Genomic DNA, 26609 nt, shown 5'->3' on the forward strand with positions numbered 1-26609 from the left:
TGTGTTCCCAAATAGTGTGATAGAAGGAACCATTTGCTTGCTTGCTCGGCTACAGCAACAACACTCTAACTCCAGAAAGTTTGAAGAGATTTGACAACGGGCTAGCATTTGCACAGGGTCTTCTCAAGGGTGTGTTGTTTCGAAGTTCAGCCTCGTAACGAAGTTCATGGTAAGTTTGATTGGCACATTAAGGTAAGTGAATGTCTGCTGAAGCTGATCTTTTAGGCAGCCTTTAGGCACCATAGATAAAAATGAATGTGTAATGGTAGACTAACTTCAAAGAACCTGCAGTGAAGTTGCACATCGTATCAGATTCCTAAGGTACAAGCCATTGAAACTTTCCTTCTGTGTAGTAGTAGTAGTAATAATAATAATAATAATAACAACAACTAATATATTTATATCCTGCCCATCCGGCTGGGTTTCTCCAGCCACTCTGCGTGGCTCCCAACAGATTAAAAACAGAATGCTGTAAAACACCAAACATTAAAAACAGCACTGAAAAGAAGGGGTTCAATGCATGAGCATCGGGTTCCGGCAGCAATCCAGATCTTTTCAATTCGGTTTGCACAAAGGACCATCTCACTAGATGGTGCCCACATGCGTTTTCTGCTGCGATTACACAAATCGGACAATCAATGCGTATCTGGGCTCCCAGACTTTGGCGCTGATGGCAGAGGAACAAATTTGCACAGCTCTGAAATGGAAAGCTGGCTTTTATTAGATGTGTTGGTTCCGGAATAGCAGGACACAGAGTTGAGGTGATAACCTTTTCTGAACCAAAGTTTGAGCTGTGATTACTTATTAACACATCCAAGTCACCTCCTTTCCCCCCTCTTAAAGTGTGTGGAGGACTCGAGGCAGGAAGTGTCAGGTTTATATAGGGCAAGGGTGGGTGTGATGGCCTGGGACTTGGGCTCGGAACCGGAACCGGAGGAGTCTCCATCCGCACTGGATCCTCTGCCTCAGGCGGCATCTGAACTGAGTCTGGGGCCTTATTCTGAAGAGTCCCAGTCTGCACAGGTTCCCCTGCAACAAGCACCAGCTGGGCCGAGTCAGGGGCCTGAGCCTGCCCTGGCTCCAGATGCAGGGATTACCTCGTTGCCTTCAGCCGGGCAATCACTTACAGCTACTCCTCTACCGGTTGGGTCAGGAGAGGCTGAGGCGGCCTCTGGGTCTAGTAACCCACCGACCTCTTCCAAGTGGCAGAGACTAAGGTCTGAGAGAAGGAGAGACCTGAGTACTCGCAGGAGGAGTGCTTGCCTTCAGGCAAGACAGGGAGGTGAGTCACCGAGGGATCAGGACCGGCCGTTACCCCGACAAAGATAAAAGGCTGTCGGACCCCATCCCAGGTTGTGGGAGCAAGATTGCTGCTTGTTGGAATCTGCCTGTTACCCTGTGCTTGACCTAGCCTGGTTTCCTGCCTTGGCCCTGTTGGACTGACTCCTCGTGGGATCTTTGGATTTGGGACTAGACCTGGACCGTGTTGCTCAGGTTAACCCCCGGGCCCAGCACAGTGAGAAAGCTCAGACTTGGGGGCCAAACGCAGCTCTCCAGACCTCTCCATCTCATGCTTGGGACTCTCCCCAGGCCACACAACCTCTCCTGGCTTCCTTCACCCTCTGCAACGGAGTGTTTCTGCCTGGCAAGAATGTGCCCTTGAACTGTGAGATAAAGACTCTTGCTTAGCTGGATGGAGTCTGAGGCGGGAGAGGGGGGCAGCAATTTGTAGGGAACCGTACTGGCCAGGAGACAGGGGAAGCTTCAGAGCTGGGGGGTGGAGCACTGGATGGGCTACAGAAGTGACAGTGTTGTTTTTGACAATACCGTGGTACCTCGGGTTAAGAACTTAATTTGTTCTGGAGGTCTGTTCTTAACCTGAAACTGTTCTTAACCTGAGGCACCACTTTAGCTAATGGGGCCTCCCACTGCCGTGCTGCCACTGCACGATTTCTGTTCTCATCCTGAAGCAAAGTTCTTAACCTGAGGTACTATTTCTGGGTTAGTGGAGTCTGTAACCTGAAGTGTCTGTAACCTGAGGTACCACTGTAAAGAGTTAGCTATCTGCTGTGTTCATTCATTGGAAATGTGTAGAAACTACCCTACTGCAAGGCTTACAGCCATTGCTCCACCCACTTTCACCTCTGGCCCCACCCACTGCCAGCATGTTGCCCCCAAGAGGAAGAAGAGGCTACCCACAACAACCGGTCCCTCAAATGGGCCTAGAGGGGAGGTGTGGACAAAGAAATGGGACCACGCCTAATGGCCACACCTCCCAACAGCCACAAATTCAGTGGAAGCACGAAAGGAACGTCTCCTGCACATGATCAGAAGCTCAGGATTGCTGATCATGTGGTAGAGCCCCATGCAGCTATAACAGTGTGCGCATTACAGGCCCTTTTTATACTAACACTGAGCATGCGGACATTGGGAGTGTGGCCAGCACCGTTTTGGTTCCTTCTCCAATGGCCATAGCTCCCAAGCACTCAAGGACTTTACTGTGCAAGATTCATCCAGACATCCATTGAATATTCATTCTGATTTGCTTGCACAACGCTTACACATAGTTAGTTAGATTGTATCTGGTCTTTATCAAGCATTTATGCTGATTTGCTCCCTGGTTGTTTATGTGTCTTCACATTAATCGTATGTCCGTCCCATATTTTCCAATGCCTTTAACCCATCACTTCCCAAACCACAAAAAGTCCATGGGGGGGGGGGGAGTAGATTTCTTGGATTAGGGCAACAGAGTCTTTATCAACTTTAAATGCACAAACCTAAAGTTATGGTGGGACGCGGGTGGCACTGTGGGTTAAACCACAGAGCCTAGGACTTGCCGAACAGAAGGTCGGCGGTTCGAATCCCCACGACGGGGTGAGCTCGCGTTCCTCAGTCCCAGCTCCTGCCAACCTAGCAGTTTGAAAGCACCTCAAAGTGCAAGTAGATAAATAGATACTGCTCCGGTGGGAAGGTAAACGGCGTTTCCGTGTGCTGCTGTGGTTTGCCAGAAGCGGCTTAGTCAGCAAGGCATTTGACAAGGTGCCCCATGATATTCTTGTAAAGAAGCTGGTAAAATGCGGTCTTGACTATGCTACCACTCAGTGGATTTGTAACTGGCTGACTGACCGAACCCAAAGGGTGCTCATCAATGGTTCCTCTTCATCCTGGAGAAAAGTGACTAGTGGGGTGCCACAGGGTTCTGTCTTGGGCCCGGTCTTATTCAACATCTTTATCAACGACTTGGATGATGGACTCAAGGGCATCCTGATCAAATTTGCAGATGACACCAAACTGGGAGGGGTGGCTAACACCCCAGAGGACAGGATCACACTTCAAAACGACCTTGACAGATTAGAGAACTGGGCAAAAGCAAACAAGATGAATTTTAACAGGGAGAAATGTAAAGTATTGCACTTGGGCAAAAAAAATGAGAGGCACAAATACAAGATGGGTGACACCTGGCTTGAGAGCAGTACATGTGAAAAGGATCTAGGAGTCTTGGTTGACCACAAACTTGACATGAGCCAACAGTGTGACGCGGCAGCTAAAAAAGCCAATGCAATTCTGGGCTGCATCAATAGGAGTATAGCATCTAGATCAAGGGAAGTAATAGTGCCACTGTATTCTGCTCTGGTCAGACCACACCTGGAGTACTGTGTCCAGTTCTGGGCACCACAATTCAAGAAGGACACTGACAAACTGGAACGTGTCCAGAGGAGGGCAACCAAAATGGTCAAAGGCCTGGAAACGATGCCTTATGAGGAACGGCTAAGGGAGCTGGGCATGTTTAGCCTGGAGAAGAGGAGGTTAAGGGGTGATATGATAGCCATGTTCAAATATATAAAAGGATGTCACATAGAGGAGGGAGAAAGGTTGTTTTCTGCTGCTCCAGAGAAGCGGACACGGAGCAATGGATCCAAACTACAAGAAAGAAGATTCCACCTAAACATTAGGAAGAACTTCCTGACAGTAAGAGCTGTTCGACAGTGGAATTTGCTGCCAAGGAGTGTGGTGGAGTCTCCTACTTTGGAGGTCTTTAAGCAGAGGCTTGACAACCATATGTCAGGAGTGCTCTGATGGTGTTTCCTGCTTGGCAGGGGGTTGGACTCGATGGTCCTTGTGGTCTCTTCCAACTCTATGATTCTATGATTCTATGATTCTATGATTCTATGCTGGCCACATGACCCAGAAGCTGTATGCTGGCTCCCTCAGCCAGTAAAGCGAGATGAGCGCTGCAACCCCAGAGTCAGTCACGACTGGACCTAATGGTCAGGGGCCCCTTTACCTTTACCTTTAAAATTACGGTATGCATTAGATTACCGCCCCCTGCAAAATACTGACACAGCCTCCCACAGTGTTTATTGTGGGTCCCTCCCTCACCCTGTTATTTGATAGATGACTTCCTCTTGTTTTGTTTCCCTAAACTGTGATGTTGTAAAGCATTTCAAACATAATGACGGGTGACGGGTTGAGGCTTTCAAAGAGCTGCAGAAAGTCAATGTGACTTCAAGGTGCCCATTGACCAATGGAACAGTCCCTGGAAAAAAAATCCATAATGCAGAGTGACACATGGCCTGCCAAATGGAAGCTGTTTGGGGTATTTCCTCGTTCTTTGGTGTGGGTTTCACGTATTTGTTTAATGGAAGTTCTACCTCCAGAGGGTTTATTTGCCTTCCTAAGGCTGCTATGGAGGACGAGGGGGAAGTATAAAATCTGAAGCCATCAGAAAGAAAGATTCCTCACCCCATTCCCAGCTGGAGATTTTACAGTTTAGGATACATTTGCCTGCCTGTACGATAAAGAAGGTAAGGATTGATGCTGTCCTCGCCGTTATATTTCAGGAGGGATCCAAAAGATCTCCTTAAGGAGAAGATCTGCCTAATTTCAATTTTGGCTTTACAGGTGGGTCCAGATTTGGGCTTGCCAGATTCCTAATGAGGCTAGCTAGGATTGGTGGACTTCCCAACTTGTCCATCTGTTATCAGTCTGGTTTTTATTAAGAAGATGCACAAACTTGTTATTGTTTGGACAATATCTTTGCATTTTTGGTTGAAGTCCAAATCCTTTTTTTTCTTGCAATCTGAAGAAAACATTGGTTTGTTTCTTATTGCTCCAGAGGTCAAGCTCCATCATCTATCTATGTGACACAGGCAATTAAAAAAAAAATGGAGCTGATTGTTAGACACCTTCCTTATGTCTTCTAATCAGAGCAAAATCAGATCTCTTCCCTTCCCTAACCCAGCTAAGGATGTGGAAATGTCTTATTTAATTTGTTTGGAGTGGAACACAGAAAAAAGGCTGGAACCAAGGGACAGAGAGCTGAGATTGAGCTAACAACAACATTGTGAGTCTGTCCCCCCAGCCCTGATGAATTACTACTGCCATCAGCCCCAGCCAGCTCAGGAAACCTGAATAAGCTGTGCCTCCACCTGTGTTCAACCTGTATATCTGTAAATGAACTCAGATATTACATATAACACCTTAACCTTCCATATCTTCCTCCCAAAGGTTATTAAGCTAGGGCGAATACTGCATCCCCAGAATTTCACACTGCTCAGAGAAGCTAGGAGAAGCAAGTTGAGCATAGTAATATTGTAATCTACAATTTGATGATTCTATGGTTGTTGGATTCTATGTCAAGTTTGGTTTCTCAGTCTCTCATTTCCCCATTCTTAAATTCAGTTCTCCACATTTGCATATCAGTTTGCAGTAAAAAAAAAATCTTCAAGGAAATTCATCAGCTTTTTGCTGCAAATTTCTCCTAATATACCCACTTTCATGTGTATGTTTGCCTAACATACGCATTTTTGCAAGGTGATTTTCCCTACTATTATACATTTTTGCATGCTGTTTTCAATAATGTGATTTTTTTAGGCATATATACTTGGCTGGAGAACTGCATTGTGGAATTTGGAGAAGTGCAAATTTCAAAGGAGAGCTGAATTTCGATTCACATGTTGTTTCAGAAAGAGCCAGTTGTTGTTGTTGTTTAGTTGTTTAGTCGTGTCCAACTCTTCGTGACCCCATGGACCAGAGCACACCAGGCACTCCTGTCTTCCACTGCCTCCCGCAGTTTGGTCAAACTCATGTTTGTAGCTTCGAGAACACTGTCCAACCATCTCGTCCTCTGCCATCCCCTTCTCCTTGTGCCCTCCATCTTTCCCAACATCAGGGTCTTTTCCAGGGAGTCTTCTCATGAGGTGGCCAAAGTATTGGAGCCTCAGCTTCACGATCAGTCCTTCCAGTGAGCACTCAGGGCTGATTTCCTTCAGAATGGCTAGGTTAGATCTTCTTGCAGTCCATGGGACTCTCAAGAGTCTCCTCCAGCACCAGAATTCAAAAGCATCCATTCTTCGACAATCAGCCTTCTTTATGGTCCAGCTCTCACTTCCATACATCACTACTGGGAAAACCATAGCTGTAACTATACGGACCTTTGTTGGCAAGGTGATGTCTCTGCTTTTTAAGATGCTGTCTAGGTTTGTCATTGCTTTTCTACCAAGAAGCAGGCGTCTTTTAATTTCATGGCTGCTGTCACCATCTGCAGTGATCATAGAGCCCAAGAAAGTAAAATCTCCCACTGCCTCCATATCTAGAGCCATTTAGCTAGGTTTAAATGCAAACCGTATCTGATTTCTCTTCCATCCCAATTTAGAAATGATGAGGAAGGGGAGGTGAAAACACAGGCTGCTGCTTTTAGTGGTATACATGTAAACTCCATAATGCCTATTTTCTGCAGCCTTCCCTGTTTGTTTGTTTGTTTGTTTGTTTGCTTGCTTGCTTGCTTGCTTGCTTTTAAGTCTCCTACATGTTAGAAGATATTGCAATGATGCGAGGAATACCTCTGCCAAGAGATGGTGCTATAGGTTTTTCTTGCTGCTACTGGGTCGTCCCCCGTCCACCCCACAACCTCTTTCTGAAATATAAGATTATGTACATATTGCTATGTTTCCCATCCTCCCCTAATGGGGAGAAGTTCCAGGACAATACTAACTGGGCTTGGCTTCTTTTGGCCCAGAACATACTGGAGAGACCTGTCAGGAGTAAGCTGGACTAATGGTACCAAATAGTATGGGAAACAGACCTACTAGAAAAATTAACCAATAAACTGGAACTGACACGGGGACAAATAGAAGAAGACACCTTTATCCTTGATCACATACACAGCCCAACAAGACAACAGCAAACAATCCACCAACAGCATACAAATCAATATGGCTAACCTGATCCAAAACACCCACCCACCCCACTCACACACGAAAACAAAGTCCACCACAGCCAACCACAAATGAATAACTACACCCTAGGCCAACCCCAACCTCTCTCACCACCAAAGGAACACAAGTGAACAGCAAAGAACCTGCAAAAGCAACGCTGACACCAAACCCTACATATAGTAAGTAAAATAGAAACATCGCCACCCGACCCCAACCCCACTCATCTCTCCCCCCTCCACCTCTTTCCCCCTTTTCTTCCTAATGTCTCAACAAATGAAACTGATTTGTAAAAATGTTACATGGGGGGGGGGGGAATACGAGAGAGAGAGACATTGCATAATTTTGTAAATCAAGAAAATCTTTAATATAAACAAACAAACAAACAAACAAACAAACATACATACATACTGGAGACTTGGTGTATCTTTGCAATATTTGTAAAAACACATTTGCAAAGATAGATTTCTTCTCAAATATACAAGTGAAGTCTAAACAGAGGTCAACCAGTGCCAGTGTGGTGTAGTGGTTAAAAGCGGTAGTCTCGTAATCTGGGGAACCGGGTTCGCTTCCCCGCTCCTCCACATGCAGCTGCTGGGTGACCTTGGGCTTGTCACATTTCTCTGAAGTCTCTCAGCCCCACTCACCTCACAGGGTGTTTGTTGTGGGGGAGGAAGGGAAAGGAGAATGTTGGCCGCTTTGAGACTCCTTAAAGGGAGTGAAAGGCGGGATATCAAATCCAAAACTCAACAGCAGACACTCTTACATGGCAGCAGACATGCTAGTGTTGCCATATGTCCAGAATTTCCCGGACATAGCTGGGATTCGGCCGTCAGAAACAGTGTCTGGGCTACTCCCAGAGAGAAGCCTGATGCCATCAACCTTCCAGCCAAATCACAGCTCAATGTTGTGTCTGCTGTCCCTTCGCTGTCTCTCTCTTAACTTTTAAGCAGCTGTTTCACTATAGAATGAATAATCAGACAATAGGCATAAGATAGGGGTGGCTGGAGCTCAGTGGTAGAGCCCTTGCTTTGCATCCAGAATGTTGCAGGTTCAATCCCCAGTCTCTCCAGACGGGGCTGGCAATGATAATGGTCAGCTTCCACTCAGCAGAGACCAGGAATGGGGAACTGGCATCCCTCCCAGAAGATGTTGACGCTCCAGCTTCCATCAGCTCCCACCAGTACCAGCCAGCATGACCAGTGGCGTAGTGTGGGTTCTCAGCACCCGGGGCAAGGCAAGTAATTTGCGCCCCCTAACCCGTGGATTTTAGCACTCGAGTCTCTTCCGCGCGCCCCCCAGATGTTGCGCCAGGTGCAGCAGGCCCCCCTGCACCCCCCACGCTACGCCACTGCTCCCACCACAAGTCTTCAGGACAGCCATCCGAAGGCTGGCGCGGGGAGAAGGTCTCTCCGCCCCACCGCCAGGCTTCGGAGCATCCTTCCGAAGGCTGGCGCGGGAGGAGGTCTCTCCGCCCCACCGCCAGGCTTCGGAGGAGGTCCGAGGACAGTGGGGTTCCTGCTTCCTCGAGGAGGGCCAGCCAAATGCGCCCCCCCAAATGTTGCGCCCGGTGCGGCCGGCACCCCTGGCACCCCCCACGCTACGCCACTGAGCATGACCAATGGACAGGGACGATGCTCTATTCAATTTCCATCTCACCCTTCCTCCCACAGGAGTCAAAGGAATGGTGGGAATTATGGAGCAACTGGGAGTTGGACAGCGACATCTAGAGGTCCATAAGCACCAAGGGACCACTGAGCCTCTTGGGCTCGCCAATCAGAAGGTTGGCGGTTTGAATCCCTGTCGCGACGGGGTGCGCTCCCGTTGCTATGTTCCAGCTCCTGCCAACCTAGCTGTTCAAAAGCACACCAGTGCAAGTAGATAAATAAGTACCACTGCGGTGGGAAGGTAAACAGCGTTTCCATGCGCTCTGGCTTCTGTCACAGTGTTCCGTTGTGCCAGAAGCCCGTTCAGGCATGCTGGCCACATGACCTGGAAAGCTGTCTGTGGACAAACGCCGGCTCCCTCAGCCTGAAAGCGAGATGAGCACCAGAACCCCATAGTCGCCTTTGACTGGACTCAACCATCCAGGGCTCCTTTACCTTTTTTACCTTTACCATAAGCACCCATTACTGTCCTAGATATTATTGAGCTAGATGGATCAGTGGTCTGATTCAAAATAAGACAGCTGTTTACGGCCCATTTATGAGAAAGCATCTCACTTAAATGTCACAAATCGTTTTCTCCCACAATCAAAATACGCCCTGTTTTATTTCCTGATTTCCTCATGATTTATATACTGCTTGATTGTAAAAAGCAGTTTACAAACAGTAAGATTGTCAGTAAAAGAAGAAAAAAGCAGTTTACAAACAGTAAGATTGTCAGTAAAAGAAGAAGTTAAGAACGACTTAAAACATTCAGAACATAATAATTGAAAACACTGAAAACACTGAAAACATAAAACCACCAGTAAGCTACCGTATTTTTCGCTCTATAGGACGCACCTGACCATAGGACGCACCTTGTTTTAGAGGGGGAGAACAAGAAAAAAAAATCTCCCCCTCTCTGCTCAGCGCCCCTTCAGCGAAGCGAAGCGACAGGAGAAACGGAGCCCCTTCCATTTCTCCCCCCGCTTCGCTGAAGGGGCGCTGCACAGCTCTCTCTCTCTGCTGAAGCCAGGAGAGTCTTGTTTTAGGAGGGGGAATTTTTGGAGGGGAAAAAGTGTGTCCTATAGAGCGAAAAATATGGTAAATGCCAGATTAAAACACACGTCGACATTCTGCATGTCTGGGTACCAGCAGCGGAGCTTCATGCTCCGGCACCGGGGGTGGAGAGCAGGTGGAGGCGGGGGGGCAGCCATGATGGCACCCTGGGGATCACGCTGCCGGGGGCGGTGCACTCCTCCCACACTCCTCTTCCTCTGCCAGTGCTGGGTGCGCTTAGAAGGTTTTTTTAGCAAAGCTGCCTGCCTGAGGTCAATAGGCAGGGAGTTCCAAAGTTTGTGTGCCGCCACACTAAAAGCTGGATTTGCAACTTCCAGTTCTGCAGAGCAAAGCAGCTGAGCTAGCATATGTAGGTAAAGGCAATCTAGCAAGTAAACTGTTCCCAAGCTGTTATATACTAACACAGGCATCCTCAACCTGCGGCCCTCCAGATGTTTTGGCCTACAACTCCCATGATCCCTAGCTAACAGGACCAGTGGTCAGGGATGATGGGAACTGTAGTCCAAAACATCTGGAGGGCCAAAGGTTGGGGATGCTTGTACTAACACCTTGAAAATTACCTGGCAGCAAATTGGCAGATGTCTGAGCAGAGGTGTTCTATGTTGACAGCGCCTCACTCCTGTCAGCAACCGCGGTGCAGCATTCTGCACTAACCGCAGCTTCTGGATCAAAGGCAGCGGACGCCCCATTCTTCATTTTATAGGGATCCACTTTTATGCAATGCATCTACTCAGCCTTTTCTTTTCGTTCCCCATGTCCTTCCTAAGAAGAGATACAGGATGTGCACTGGAAAATGCTCCAAATGCATTGGGATTGCCCTCCTGCCTCTGGCTGTCTGCGCTATCGTCTCCAATCTCCTCCTCTACTTCCCTAACGGAGAAGTGTTGGAACCACGCAGGATCACGGACCTGGTCTGGTTCTTCCACGGTATTCTTGGAGCTGGAATATTGGTAAGGAAAAAGCTGGCACTGTTTCTCTTATTCATGTTTTCAGCTTTATGTGAAATGAACCTAAAGGGAACCTAACGCAGGGTAGATCTGAACTAGAAAACAATATTGATTTATATATATAAAGAGAGAAAGAGAGAGAGAGAGAGATGATAGATAACAATTATTTATTTGGTTTTTCAGATTAATTTTTTGCAGTCACATATCCAACATACAACATAAAAATAAGATTCCAAGGAATCTCCTCCCATTTGTTGGTCCTATTGTTAATTATTTCCTCCTGTATCTTTTATGATAATCCGAATCTTTTACCTCTCCATTGTATCCAAAATTCACCATTAAACTACAAGTGATATTCCAAACCTATTAATGGTTTTAACTGTTTACAATGGTCTTTATGATAAGTTACAAATTTTCCCCATTCTATATTAAAATTTTGGTCTTCGGTCATTTTAGCCTTTTTGGCATAATCCATCAACTTGATTTGCCATTCTTCTCTGGTAGGGACTTTATCTTCTTTTCATCTCTGGGCCGATAACATAAAACGGAGTTGAATGTATGCTGGAAATATAAGGAAACAGAAGGCACCTTTTATCATATGTGATGGAAATGTAAGGTGGTAAAAGAATTTTGGGAAATGATATATAATGAGTTGAAAAAAATGTTAAAATAACCTTTTCTAAAAACAAACAAACCCAAAGCCTTCCTTTTAGGAATTCTAGGTGCTGAAATCCCAAGGGAGCAGAAAAGACTATTTATGTATGTGACCACGGCTGCGTGGACGTTATTGTCCCAGAAATCGATATTAATTTTTTACTTTATGCAAGATGTAATGATGATCAGATGCGGGTGGTGCTGTGGGTTAAACCGCAGAGCCTAGGGCTTGCCGGTCAGAAGGTTGGCGGTTCGAATCCCCGCGACGGGGTGAGCTCCCGTTGCTCGGTCCCTGCTCCTGCCAACCTAGCAGTTCGAAAGCACATCAAAGTGCAAGTAGATAAATAGGTACCACTCCGGTGGGAAGGTAAACGCCGTTTGTTGGCATCTGTCAGTCTTGAGAGACAATGGAGTGTGCCTCCGGGGGTGAAGTCAAACTGCTGTGTTAGCAGCACTGAAGTGAGCTCCCGGGGCTCAAGCCTGGGCAGTGTGTATGGAGGTCTGGACTGATGTCAAGACCACCCTCTCGGCCTCACTGATGTGGTCCAAAGGAAAACAGAGCAATACGTTTGGCACCAGCTTGGCTGTAGGAGTTGCCAGAAGGAGGCGTACAGGACACCATCCAACAGTCTTAGGGACTCCACTCCGAATTTGTGTAGGGTTTACTCCTTAGCCTTTTCATCTCCCGAAGATATCCCGCAAGGCAGCTGTTATGTACTGAGTTGAATAGGATCCAAACTGCAGCAGTCTGATTGGTCCTAGAACAATAGGATCCAAATTGCAGCAGTCTGATTGGTCCTAGAACAATAGGATTCAGAATGCAGGAGTCTGATTGGTCCTAGAACAATGCAGCAGTATGATTGGTTGGCAGGAACCACCCAATCATGCTCCAGATATAAGTGAATCCACAACCTGATTGGCTTACAGTAGAATTCCAGAATTAGCCAATCATGCGCAGCCCATTGTGTAAATAATGTATATAAAGCAGATACTTTGAGGGGACTTTCATTCATTCCTCCTCACCACTATGAGCTGAATAAAGAGCATGAAATCACTTTGCGACTCTGAGTATATTTCAGCAGCGGAGGTTTAGGTTCAGAATTTCCATTCTCCTAGAGGGGAACCTTCCCAGATTGATGAGCCCCCATCTGCCCCTCACTTCTCGCTGGCCGTTAGAAGGCCGTTAGAAGGACAAAGGCCAGAGTTGTGGGTTTGTGAACTGAGTTAGAAGCAGGAAGGAGGCTATGAAACTGAGGCTGAGGCTATGAGAGAAGCAGGGAGGAAGAGGACAGTCTGCCGAGACCCAGCCGCCCCATGTGATGAACTGGCTCTAAGGCATGAGTAGGCAAACTAAGGCCCGGTGTCCAGATCCAGCCCAATCGCCTTCTAAATCCGGCCCTCGGACGGGGTCCGGGAATCAGCGTGTTTCTACATGAGTAGAATGTGTCCTTTTATTTAAAATGCATCTCTGGGTTATTTGTGGGGCATAGGAATTTGTTCATTCCCCCCCCAAAAAAAAATAGTCCGGCCCCCCACAAGGTCTGAGGGACAGTGGACCAGCCTCCTGCTGACCGTAGCGGTCAACTTTTCCCTTTTCTTGCAAGGAATCCTATTTGGAATAAGGGAATTTCCCTTAAAAAACAGGAAACGTTGACAGCTATGCCCTGGACGGGAAGAAAGAGGGAGCGGTGCGGAGCAATAAGGAATCTTCATTAAAAAAAGAAGAAGACGCTTTGTGCGTTTGCATCTAATCTTGCCCCTTTCTAAAATTTATTTATCGGTTTGTGTTTTTCTTTTGGTAAATCTACCAAAAATTAAAATAAAACTGGGAATAAGAGGTTCTTGCAGGACAGTGGAGGGCCTGTGTGCCAGTCGCCCTACTTCTGATAGGAAATGTTCTGGGTGTGGGTGGGTGTGACAAAAATGTGGGGTTGAGGAGGGGCAATTGGGGTGGGGAGTGAGAAATGCCCCTATTTTCATGTGAGGAATGTTGCAGGGTATGAGATAAGAGACATATGGGAGGCCACAATCAGCCCCCTTCAGGGAAAACAGCTTATTTATGTTGTGTTGCTCTTTAAAAGAAGCACCCAAACGTTATCATCAAGGGAAGGCATGAGCAGAGAGGCAGTGTGGTTTGTGTTCTCAGTCAGAATATCACTTCTTGGGAAACATTTAAATAGAAATAGCCTAAGGTCAGATTGGTTGGCGTCAGACATGCGCATGAAGAACAGCAAAGGGGGAGGCGCTCCCATCGATCTTCCGAATACCGACAACAGCACTTTGAGAGTAGATATTGACCCTTAATGCAGACTGCTGCAATTAAAGTGCATGTTTCCCCGTGAAATGACATATGCGCTGACCGTTGGCGGGTTGTTCATTCCTGCAAACACCGTTGTACAGTTTGCATTTTGGACACCATCGGTTTGTTGTTAAATAACGGCTGGTGTTTTACTGCTGTTTCCCCGGGGAGCCTTTTAAAACGTTTACGTTCCCCATGATTCCAAACACAAGGGCTTTACTCTCCATTCATCACTAGAATGAATGGGAAATGGTGACTGAACACGCTACATCCAGAAAAGCTTGATTCAAATCCAGAAGAATATCTGTTAAGGCACCATTGCTTATTTTTCAGGGCTACTTTCCCCTCGGTGTGTTATGTTTATAGCTCTTTCGGTGCTGGTGTCTTACTGTAATGAAAGCCAAAATATTGAAGATTGCTTCCCCATCTTGTATTGTACGATAGCCTTTTTGAAAACTTAATGTGAGGTTAACTTATTATTTGGGGCAAAGCACATATTGATTTAAACAAATCCGTGAACGAATGGCTCAAAAGCAACTGGTTAGTGGATTTAAACTCTTAAAATGGCAACAACTGTTAGTTGGAGGGAATAATAATAATAATAATAATAATTTTATTATATATACACTGCCCATCTGGCTGGGTTACCCCAGCCACTCTGGGCGGCTTTCAACACACATAAAAACATAAGATAACATCAAACATTAAAAACCTCCCAATACTGTACAGGGCTGCCTTCAGATGTCATATAAAAGTTCTGTAGTTCTTTATCTCATTGAAATCTGATAGGAAGGCACACAAATAGTTGTTGGAGGCTATAAAAATGTCCCTTAAGCAGATGGAAGGGTTTTTTGCAGGGGGAGGGTTGTGTGAGGAAAAGTGACTCACATAATCAATATTAAGAAGTGCTTAGGATTCCTGGGTCAATTAGGAAGTTGAACCAGAGGCCACCATTCTGGGCTGTGCTAACTGAACCACCGAGAACATCTCTCCATTACGCCAACCTTCTGGCAAAGTTCCACTTTAGCTGCAAAAGATAGAGAGAGAGAATGAGAGAACAAATACACCACGTCCTCTATGGCACACAATTGTCCTTGGAATGAGGCTAGATAAAATAAAAAGCAAATGTGCAGATTGTCCAGAAGGGCCTCCAGGAATTAGTTGGCTTTGGGTGTCGCAAGAAATGAGAGGGGGAGCACCAATGGGTTGCTGAACTTCCATTTTGCGCCACCAGTTCCCTTCTGCAACCGAGATAAGAAACTTCAGCAATATCCTTAAAGTCTCAGGTGTTCAGAAATGGAGTGTCTGGCCTAGACTTGATGTGGTGTTATGGTTAGAGTGTTGGACTATGACCTGGGAGACCAGGGTTTAAATCCTCACTCAGCCTTATAAAAGCTCATTGGGCGACCTTGGGCCAGTCACTAACTCTTAGCCTAACCTACCTCACAGGGTTGTTGTGTGGATGAAATGGGGAGATGGAGAACCATCGGCACCACCTTCAGCTCCTTGGAAGAAAAGGTGGTGTGTGTGTGTGTGTATTAGCAAATCAAAGTGGTGCACATAACTCTACTCATTGATGTATTCAGTTTTCAGTTAACCCTCCTCATCTCACAAATGACAATTTATTATAGACTCTGTGCTGTTCATGCCTACAAGTTTTGTGCTATGTCTACAGGACGTCACCCTCAGCGAAATGATATCATTTCCCTATTTAATCCAGATTTACAGCTGCAGAAGTTCTGGTAAGGAGAAAGAACCAACCAACAAAATACCGTATTTACTTGAAAGTAACCAAATGACATCGCAAAAATCAGGATGTGCACTAGATTTGATGGCGCATTTACATCCGCCAGCGATTTCTTTTTTGGTTTCAAGGTTTTGAAAATTTGAGGTGTGTGTTAGATTTGACGGCACATTAGAATTCATGTAAATACAGTAGTAAATCTGAATTAAGGGGTGGCACCATTTTTATGTGAACTTGCATGCATAAACAGCATCACAGCTACAATAAACTGCTGCATATCTGGAAGTGTCCTGTGATAATTTGTTACAAAACCGCTCTGGAAATTGGGGCAGGGAAGTGTAGTTATGATATTATAGGCGCTACCCAATAGACACCTTCCACAGATGACTTTCCCGCATTCAAGCAAAACCACTCTGAAATCCTTCAGGGCTGTTCTTGTCTCATCCTTTGTTGTTGTTGTTGTTGTTTAGTCGTTTAGTCATGTCCAACTCTTCGTGACCCCACGGACCAGAGCACGCCAGGCACTCCTGTCTTCCACTGCCTCCCGCAGTTTGGTCAAACTCATGCTGGTAGCTTCGAGAACACTGTTCAACTATCTCGTCCTCTGTCGTCCCCTTCTCCTTGTGCCCTCCATCTTTCCCAACATCAGGGTCTTTTCCAGGGAGTCTTCTCTTCTCACGAGGTGGCCAAAGTATTGGGGCCTCAGCTTCAGGATCTGTCCTTCCAGTGAGCACTCAGGGCTGATTTCCTTCAGAATGGATAGGTTTGATCTTCCTGCAGTCCGTGAGACTCTCAAGAGTCTCCTCCAGCACCATAAATCAAAAGCATCATTTCTTCGGCGATCAGCCTTCTGTCCCATCCTTACCACTACAAAAATGTCTGTTTATTTGCAGACAAGAAGAATAACTATCAGACCCCATCCAGCAGTCTTGTTTAGAATTTGACCGCTTGCCTTCTCATTCCTCATGCATGTCAGCTGCCCTCAACACTGAACACAATTTTGTCTTGGCAAAAGCCTTTGTTTGCTTGTGTAATAACAACTACTGCTTTCTTCCACCACCATTTAATGTGTGCTTTCCTTGTCCTCCAGGTTTTCTTGCCAGCGTTTATGATATTGGGTGCGGGTGAAGCCAAATGCTGCGCTAACAGATGTGGGGTAAGCAAAGCCTTGTAAATTGGGGGGGGAGAAATGCCCCTTTCTGTTTCCCCTTCGCCCCAGTTTCTCCACATCATCTCTTGGCCAGCATTCCATGGTCAGTGAGAACAGTCAGTCCTCGCTGGGTTGTTTTGAATTCCCTTCCCCTTAATATTCTTCTCTACTTCTTCAAACGCTGGGTGAGTAATACAGAATCTGGAGAGAATAATGAAATTTAAAGCAAATCACCTATGAAATTTAAAGAAAACCAAGGAACTTAAAGCAAAGCAATACTTATAATGGCACAAACTAACAGCTATATTGACAAAGCGATCAGTTGCAGTAAGTGGCACAGTTAATATAGTCTCCTCCTAACTTCCTCCAGCCAGCCAATTTAGTTGTAAAACAGAAGTTCTAAGTTCCCTTTTCTGGTTCCCTAGAAGCTTGGAATAAAGTTGATTATTACCATTCCAGGGCAGTATGCAAAGTTCCCTCAGCTGGAACTGTTGAAGCAGACGTTTCAACATTCCTCAGATAAAAATAGGGACATTTCTCACTGCCCACCCCCCAGCTGACCCTCCTTAGTGCCCCATTTTTTGTGTCCCCTCCTGCAGAGATTTTCCTGTCAGGAGAAGGACGAGTGCCCCCACCACCAGCACATGCCCCCCCACCATCCTGAGAGAACCCCTTACCCCCCCTTTAAATTATATGGTATCCAGTCATACATCGGGTTTCAGACGCTTCAGGTTGTGAGATTTCAGGTTGTGCACTGAGCCGAACCTGGAAGTACCGGAACAGGTTACTTCCGGGTTTCGGGGCTTGTGCATGCATAGAAGCCCTAAATCGTGCTTTGCACATGCACAGAAGCGCTGAATCGCAACCTGTGCATGCGCAGACGCGGTGCTGCAGGTTGCGGATGCTATGGGTTGCAAACGTGCCCCTCGGAGCTGCTACGTGACAGCAGCAGCTTCTCCTCCTTGCCTGCTCTCCAGCAGCTGCTTTGAGCTGCCCAAGGCAGGAGGCCAGCAGCAGCAGCCACAGAGAGGTTATGGGATGCTTCCTTGCTGCTGCTGCTGCTGCTGCTTGGGACAAGGGCCAGCTCATTTTCCTCCTTGAGCCTGGCGACGGCAGCAGCGCTGGCAAGGGAAATAGGGGCATTCCAGGATCCAATCAGAAACTGGAATGGCTTTTGTAATTCTAGGACTGTCCCTGGAAAATTGGGACACATGGAGTACAGAAAGATGATATATAAGCAGCAGGCAACAAAAAACAAGAAAAGTTGCCTGCGGATCATCTGTACAAAAATTTCACACACACAAACACCATATACAGTGGTACCTCTGGATACGAACGGGATCCATTCCGGAGCCCCATTCGCATCCAGAGCAGAATGCACCCCGCATCTACACATGTGTGGGTCGCGATTCGCCGCTTCTGCGCATGCGCATGACATCATTTTGACCGTCTGCGCATGCACGAGCGGCAAAACCCAGAAGTAACGCATTCCGTTACTTCCGGGTCGCCGTGGAGCGCAACCCGAAAATGCTCAACCTGAAGCAACTTCAAGCCGTGGTGTGATTGTACATATATGGCTTTTTGATTTCGGTTTGCACCACATATGAAACAGAGAACACTTATTATAACAGCAGACAATATTAAAAGATAAAAACAAAACTGTAAGATGGGCACACAGAATGAGTACATTTGCCTGTGGGTTAAAATAAAGTCAAAGAAAAGACTATTGGTGTGATCAGATTATCAGTGTACGCTTTTTCATATTGATCCAGAACTGGGCCAGGGTTTGGACTTTTCTATATTTTGCATAAATTTCATTACTTATGTTGGCAGGATCATAGTCTGAGTTACCACAGTCTGGGAGTGGGGACAGCATACTCAGGGGCCTTCCTTCACCAGTGGTTCTTTGTGCAGGCACTGTTGATCGTTTGACTTTCTCCAAGGCCTGTTTTTCTAACCGTGTTATGGTTTTCCTTTTGTTTTGCTTCCTCGCTGTTCTTCATGTTGGAGACGTCTCGTTCTGGTGATAGCACGATGCTTCCTTCTAATCTCATCCTTCAGAATGCCAAGGTCTCACGTAGGAGGCTGCCGCCTAGCACAAAACTGCAAACAGTTCACTCAGAGATGATTCAGAGTTGCATATTTAATCTATCTTTGATCCATCATGGCTTCTTTGCTGTGTGCCTCAAAGTTGCCTGGAGGGTTCCTCCAGAAAACCTGTTTATTAAGCATCTGTCGTGATTTGTCTGCAGTGAGATGGGACGACGTTGGTTATTTGACAAGCGTTTGCTCTCGTTATCCGCTTGCAGACAGGTTAAATGACTGTGTTATGTCACAGCAAATTTTACCTCACAGTATTTTCTCATCACTTTCCTTATCGACCGCCCAACTTTTGGGGAAGCTGCTTCATTGAGCAAGGTCTCTCAGTCAAGTATAATTGTGCAAAACTGAATTTGAAAATGTGGGATGGAATCCCACCTGAGAATTGCAACTGTCTGGAGGTACCTGTAGTTGCTGGTTCCACGGGCCTATCTAGGTTCAGGTGAACAGGCAGGGGATCAACCCCACTGCTGGTCAGGTCGAAATTACATACACCTTTTGGAGTTCTAAACGCCTTTGATGCCAACATGTCTATTGCCTTCCAGATGGTCCTCTCTCTCGTCTTTGCTGTGCTTGGAGCTCTCGGTGGACTGTACTGTGTGATCATCTCATCCTTGGGGTTAATTAGTGGTCCTCTCTGTGATATTGGTGATGAAGTATACACCTACCCTTTCAGGAATGACAGCTTAGTGTGAGTATAATGGAGCCCCTCTATCATCAACATCACCACTGCAAAGTTTGTTAAAAAAAAAATGGTATATACCGCGGCAGCAAGGACATAGCTGCCGGGTTGCCCAGTTTCCCCCTCTCCCATTCTTCTGTCCACTTTCCCATTTGCTGTAGCAAGGGGTCCGTGGGGGGGGGGGGCACAACACGCTTGATGGAGAGGGGAGAGCCAGGAAGCACAGCCTGCCCTCCCTTCCCCCCAATATGATGACAACCATGTAAGCTGCAGATGATTATAAAGGGCCTCAAAATAAGAGCTGGAAACCGTGGTTTGGAAGTGCGTTTTCAACTTGGAGGCAATCTTATGGTCACTATAGTTTGCTGTCTTCGGATGCAACAAGAAACTGTGGAGGTTTCTTGGAAACCAGGAAGAGAGAAAACTAGTGTGCTTCAGGAGTGAAGGGGAATATGAGAGCCTAAGCCATGAAATATGAGAGCCTAAGCCTTTGGGATGCAGGTGGCGCTGTGGCTTAAACCACAGAGCCTAGGGCTTGCCGATCAGGTCGGCAGTTCGAATCCCCGCGACGGGGTGAGCTCCCGTTGCTCGGTCCCAGCTCCTGCCAACCTAGCAGTTCAAAAGCACATCAAAGTGCAATTAGATAAATAGGTACCGCTCCGGCGGGAAGGTAAATGGCGTTTCCGTGCGCTGCTCTGGTTCGCCAGAAGCAGCTTAGTCATGCTGGCCACATGGCCCAGAAGCTATACACTGGCTCCCTCGGCCAATAAAGCGAGATGAGCGCCGCAACCCCAGAGTCGGCCACGACTGGACCTAACGATCAGGGGTCCCTTTACCTATACCACCTTTTAGGCCAATTGCCTCACAAAGTGATCAGTCACAACACATCAATAAACAATTGTTTTCTATATAGATTAAAATACTGCAACACTTTATACCGAGTTCCCCATGAGCCATGCCTTAAAATGAACTAAGACTGTTAGGAAATTAAAGCTACACTAGGAATTTGGTTCATTTCAGACAAGTCATAGTTAAGATCAACTATGGTTTGTTGGGTTCAGATGATGTTGCAAGGTGTGGTTAATTAAAAAGGGAAGGAAAAGTTTCTGAACTCCTCTTCCCAGCTGCACCAGGGAAGAGGAAGGAGTCTGTGGACCCGATGGAGGCTAGACTTATTCCTGTTGTGATAAACCATTGTTTACTATAATTCCTGAATGCAGCCTTTAAGTCTGATGAAGGAAGTATTTCTCAGCTGAAAGTTTCTAGCAAAACTCAGTTTTGACCTCTCCCTTTGTAGGGACAATTATTTGTTTAACCAGACAACCTGGAGCATCTGCAAAAAACCCGAAAATATCATCCTTTGGAACATTGTGTTGTTTTCCCTCCTGCTGGCAATCGGCCTGGCTGAAGCCATCCTCTGCCTCATCCAAGTGGTCAACAGTCTCATCGGGTTCATACGTGGCTTGAGGGAAAGAAAGGTGAGTGCATGAGAGAAAATTGGGATGCGCACTTCAGATCTTTCCGCCTCCAGTAAAGTGTAGCAGAACGGGGGAAGATAGAAGAAAAGGCAACGCAAGCATTACGGGGCATAGAATATATTCCTTATAAAAACAGTTGTGCGAATGAGGTCTAGAAAACCATGAGTTGCATTTGAGAGAATGAACTGGTTTATCCTTGGTTTATGAAGGAATGAAAGTCGGCCATTTTGTATTTGGGTTTTAGTTGTGAAACGTTTGCTTTCCACTCAGATCAGATATTGGGAACCTTTGGCCCACCTTTGCATGGCTACCGCTGCAGTTGCCCATTTGTATTCAATGTGTCATGGTAGGTTGTATTCCTGCTTGGGGGAATCTCAGGCCTCTAGGTCAACTGTGGCCCTCAGACCTTTCTCTTAGGTCCCTAGGACTCTTCCCAACCTCTCTCCAGGCCTGTCCCTCCTCATCCATGCTCTAGGCCCTCCTGACTGGAATGTGTCTTTGAACAGTGATAATCCCTCTTGGCTGACTGGCTGGAAGACAGGTGTGTGTGTGTGTGTGTGTGTGTGTGTGTGTGTGTGTGTGTGTAAAATGGCCTACTGTACAATGATAAAATTGGCATGGTGGGAGGCAGCAATGCTTCTGAATACCAGTTGCTGAAAACCACAGGAGAAGATTGTGCTATTGGGCTCGAATCCAGTCACTTTTATTGTATATAGCCAAAGGCCTTTACAATGGACGACAGGGAATAAAAGGAAAACTTGCTGCCGGCACAAATTTGGCTACCTGGAGTGTAATATATAGATGTTTATCTGCCAGGAGTTGTGCTCGAATCCTGATTGCATGCTTCCCACTGGCACCTGACCACTAAAAGAACAGGATGCTAGATTTAGATAGATAGACCATTGGCCTGATCTGGCCTGCTGTTATATAGCGTGGGGTTGCCATATTTCAAAAAGTGACTTTTGAAATAGTTTTTTAAAGGAAATTCGCCCAAAGCTTCCAACATGTGTTGCCGTACTCCCAGATTTTCCAGGACATTTCAGCGCTTTCCATCCGGACCCTGCTTCCGACGGCCAAATCCTAGCTACCTCCAGGAATTTCCGGGCGTATGGCAACCCTAATATGGTGGTTCCCCATAGCTTGAGTGCACAACCTGTATCCACCAGAACCGTGTGTTCTGTATTGCAGGCCCAAGTTCATGGAACTCCTTTCCAGTTAAGGTCAGATATGTCTCCTCCCTATTGAACATCTGGGGCCAAGTGAAGGCTTTTATTGTTGTTATTTAAACTAAATTCTGAAAAAGTAAAATGAAACTATGCTATCTGACTGCGATCTTGACTTATTTTGTTAAGAGAACTCATCCTTTCGCTTGCTTGCAGACGGATATTGCAGGAATGTGACCGGCCTACGAAGAAGACGAAAGACAAATAACCAACAGCCAACATGTGTAAAGTCAGGATAGTGTGTGTTGTATATTTATAGCCGTGGTGGGGTGCCTGGGGCCCTCCAGATATTGCTGGACTCCCAACTCCCATCAGCTCCAGCCAGCATGGCCAATGGTCAGGAATCATGCGAGTTGCATGGAACCTGGGAATATCTGGAGAGTCACAGGTTCCCCACCTCAGATTTATAGGAACCAGAAACACAGCGGATTCTTATAACCACAGAAAGAATCCCAAAACGTTCTTTTTTATATATAAAGTTAAACACTATACAGTGGTGCCTCGCAAGACGAAAAGAATTCGTTCCGCGAGTCTTTTCGTCTTGCGATGTTTTTCGTCTTGCGAAGCACAGTCCGTCGCAACTGCGCCTCTTCAAGCGGCTTTTAAAAAAAAACGCAAGACGTTTTTGTCTTGCGAAGCAAGCCCATAGGGAAATTCGTCTAGCGAAGCAACGCAAAACCGAAAAACCCTTTCGTCTAGCGAGTTTTTCGTATTGCGAGGCATTCGTCTTGCGGGGCACCACTGTATAGGTAGGGGGAAAGGTTGTGTGTAATTTATTTAGGACTTTTCTGAGATTATACTAGATGGACCATAGGCCAGATCCTGTAGCCTATCCTATGGTTACCAGATTTTTTTCAATGAATCTGGGGACACTTTTTTTTAAGCTGAGTAGCAACAGGGAGTCAGTAGTGGGGATGGTAAGGCAAAAGACCCTGGGCCCAAGCACACATGCATATTGTATAAAGGTGCAAAGCCCTTCTTTCGCACCCTGTGAAACATAAATGCGTAGAGTTTTTTAAAAACTGGGCAATGGCTGCCCACCCGTGGCTCCTGAGCCTCCCCGATCTGTCAAAACAAAGGGGGGAAGGGGGCAGGAGATCGAGGGAGGCTCGGGAGTCATGGCCGGGCAGCGCGCCATTGCCCAGTTTTTAAAAACTCTGCACATTTATGTTTCACAGGGTGCGAAAGGGCTTTGCACCTTGCCCGGCAGAGAAACTGCACCCCTTGCACCCCTCCTGGGTAACGGCCACCCATCCGCAATGCCCGAGCCTCCCCCATCAGTCAAAACAAAGGGGGAAGGGGGCAAGAGATCTGTACCGCCAGACGTCCCTGATTCCCCTTCGGCGGCAGCAGCAGCAGTCAGCAGCTCAGAGCCAACCAGAGCCAACTGCGCTACCAGGCTGGCTCCTGGCTGCTGAGGCTGCCGCTGCCACATTTCCCGGGGATAGATTTGCAAATCTGGGGACATTCCGGGGACGGAATTTGTCCGGGGACAGATTTGAAATCCAGGGACTGTCCCCGGGAACCAGGGACGTCTGGTAACCCTAGCCTATCCTTATGTTCTTGTGTTTCATTTATTCCATCTCCCTTTTGAGAGCAAGCAAAGGACAGGTGGGTGTCCTGCCCCCCTCCAACATAAATCCTGGTTACACCCATTGGCTTTTAGCAAATAAATTGTGCTGTTTGATTCAGACATGCTCCTGCGCCATGTGGAATAGCAACATGAATAAAAGGCCCCTTACACTGCTGGGTGCAATACAATGAGAAGCCAAAGTGCCCCAGCAATATTTAATCTTCTGTCCCACATGCAGATTCTACAGCTATTATTATAAATGAGCTAGTTTTTGTGTACTAACCATGCAGACAAAAATCTTGCCCTGTTCCTCCTCCTCCTCCTCCTCCTTCTCTCTCTCTCTCTCTCTCTCTCTCTCTCTCTCTCTCTCTCTCACACACACACACACACACACACACACACACACACACACAATGTGTTTTACATTACAGTCAGAATCAGTATGCCTCTTCTGGTTGGCTACTGTGACATCAGGATGCTTCACTTGACAGTAGAGGTTCTTATGTTCTTAGGTGCCTGAGATTAATCCCAGGAAAGAGAGAGCCAGAGATAGATGTTTATGGTGTCTAGAATGGACAAACAAATGGTGTATATTCTGAACCCTTACAATTTACCTTGTTTTAGAGACGTGTGCATTTAAACTAGTCTTGTTTCTTATCTGGGCTTCCGTCTGTATCATGTCTTGCCTGTAAATATTAAAAGTTGTTGTATTATTATTTGAGGCATGCTTCTTTTATTAGTTGGAAGAATGACTGGCTAAAGGAGGCTGCGTGGCAGAATCCGCTCAGGCAGGCTTGCATCCAGTCTTGAAAACCACATTTTGCTTCATATCCATTTGCTGCAGGACAATTACATTCTTCCTCAAAGGAGATGAACGCCTTGAATTTTAAATTCCTAAACAATGGCAGAGTAGGTTAGGCTGAGAGTAGAGATTGGTGATTTCATTTTTCCAATCTCTAATTCACTTCTTCATGTTTCCACATCAATTTGCAAATTCTTCCTTTTTAAAGACTTTGGTAAGATTCATCATTTTAGTGTGAATTGGGACATTTTAATGCAGTTTTGCCCAATATACACATTTTTTGCAATGCATTTGTTTTCACTAATATACACTTTGCCCTAGTACATACATTTGCATACACATTCCTTGGTTGGAGAACTGCATTGCAAAATTCGGAAAAGTGCTAACTGCAAAGGATGAGCATGTTTTGGTTTGCATCTTGTTTTATGAATTAGGCAAGTGTGAATTACATAAGTTCACATTTAAATGTGAACTAGATCAAATTCCAGTTCCCTAGCTGAAAGACATTGACTTGCACAAGGCCACCCTAATGCTTGAGCTCTTCGCTCTTCGCTCTCCCTCTCCCTTTCTTTCTCTTGTATGCTCCCCCCCCCATTCCAAAGCACGTTCCTTCTAAGTTTAAATGTTCTTTCTTAATTTGTATCCACTCTTCCTAGCAACTAGAAAGAAATTCAGTTCAATTCACGAACCTACCTGATTTGTACTTCCCAAAACAAGATACAAACGGAAATGCAACAAAATCCAAGCGTCTCTGAATTCTGCAGTGCAGCTCCTCCAATAAAAAGAGAGAGAAACAGATTTGTATTAAAAGGAACAAATGGTGCTGGAGGAGACTCTTGAGAGTTCCATGGACTGCAAGAAGATCTAACCTCTCCATCCTTAAGGAAATCAGCCCTGAGTGCTCACTGGAAGGACAGATCCTGAAGCTGAGGCTCCAATACTTTGGCCACCTCATGAAAAGAGAAGACTCCCTGGAAAAGACCCTGATGTTGGGAAAGATGGAGGGCACAAGGAGAAGGGGACGACAGAGGACGAGATGGTTGGACAGTGTTCTCAAAGCTACCAGCATGAGTTTGACCAAACTGTGGGAGGCAGTGGAAGACAGGAGTGCCTGGCGTGCTCTGGTCCATGGGGTCACAAAGAGTTGGACACGACTAAACAACAACAAAAATTAGAAAGCATGCATCAAAACATAATGTTGAAAGTCACATGCATCATATCGGAGAAATTGTTTGCAACAATGTGTACACAAGGAGAAATGTGCTCCAAAATGGTATATAGGACGCTGCCATACACCAAGTTAGATCACCATATCTCAGTATTTCCCACAATCATTGGCAGTGGATCTCCAGGGCTTCAGACAGGAGCTGAACCTGCGACCTTCTGCATAAGGGGCGTCCCAGGATGTTTTGCTACTGTAAGCAAAACATCCCCCCTCCCTGGTGCTCCCCACAGATCCAGGCCCCCTCCCTGCCCCCGCTGTTGCCCCTGCGCTACCACCTTGCCACCACAACTAACACAGAACACAACTACTTTATAATATGATCATGGGGCATCCAGAAAGTATAGCACAATGCAGCTGCACAAGGACACGAATCATTCCCAAAATATAATTGCAAACCAGCCTCTTGCATAAAATGTACCTTAAGTATGCCTACAAACTCAATGAGCTTGCTTTTGCCAGGTAAACTCCTTTACCGTATTTTCCCGTGTATAAGACGAGGTTATTTTATTTCAAAATTATGCTAAAATTTTTGGGTCCTCTTATACATGGGTAGTGGAGAGGTGGGACGGGCGTTTGGTGGCTGCCGCGAGCAGGAAATTGCCAGCGGTGTATTTTCAGGTGATTGGCCGGTGCGGCATGTTCTGCAGGCTATTGGCTGCTGCGGCAATAGGGCGGGCAATTGGCGCTTGCTTTCTGCTTGTGTGCCGAAGATTGGTGGCTTCGTCGATGTGCGTGTGATTGGCTGTGGAGGTCCTGCGGGTGAGCGGTTTTCAGCACCCCCCCAGAAAAAGCTCA

General features: G+C 46.3%; 1 protein-coding gene across 3 annotated transcripts; it reads left to right on the forward strand.

Moving 5' to 3' along the window:
• LOC310705359 (transmembrane 4 L6 family member 1-like) lies at positions 1 to 22716 on the forward strand (the record flags this gene model as incomplete). 3 transcript variants are annotated; one of them, XM_083500044.1, is made up of 6 exons in its annotated part: positions 1 to 169; positions 10705 to 10887; positions 16672 to 16737; positions 19377 to 19522; positions 20811 to 20991; positions 22371 to 22716. In XM_083500044.1, the coding sequence occupies exons 1-6, from the start codon at positions 167 to 169 to the stop codon at positions 22389 to 22391; spliced, it is 600 nt and encodes a 199-aa protein (XP_083356170.1). In that variant the 5' UTR covers positions 1 to 166. The 3 variants fall into 3 exon arrangements, with proteins under 3 accessions (XP_083356170.1, XP_083356171.1, XP_083356172.1); XM_083500046.1 differs by lacking the exon at positions 1 to 169 and adding an exon at positions 4747 to 4805; XM_083500045.1 differs by lacking the exon at positions 22371 to 22716 and having other exon boundaries at positions 20811 to 21003.
• Positions 22717 to 26609: the final 3893 nt, after the last annotated feature.

Source organism: Podarcis liolepis (genome assembly GCF_965112155.1).
Source record: "Podarcis liolepis genome assembly, chromosome: 4".
In the NCBI taxonomy this organism is placed as follows: Eukaryota; Metazoa; Chordata; class Lepidosauria; order Squamata; family Lacertidae; genus Podarcis; species Podarcis liolepis.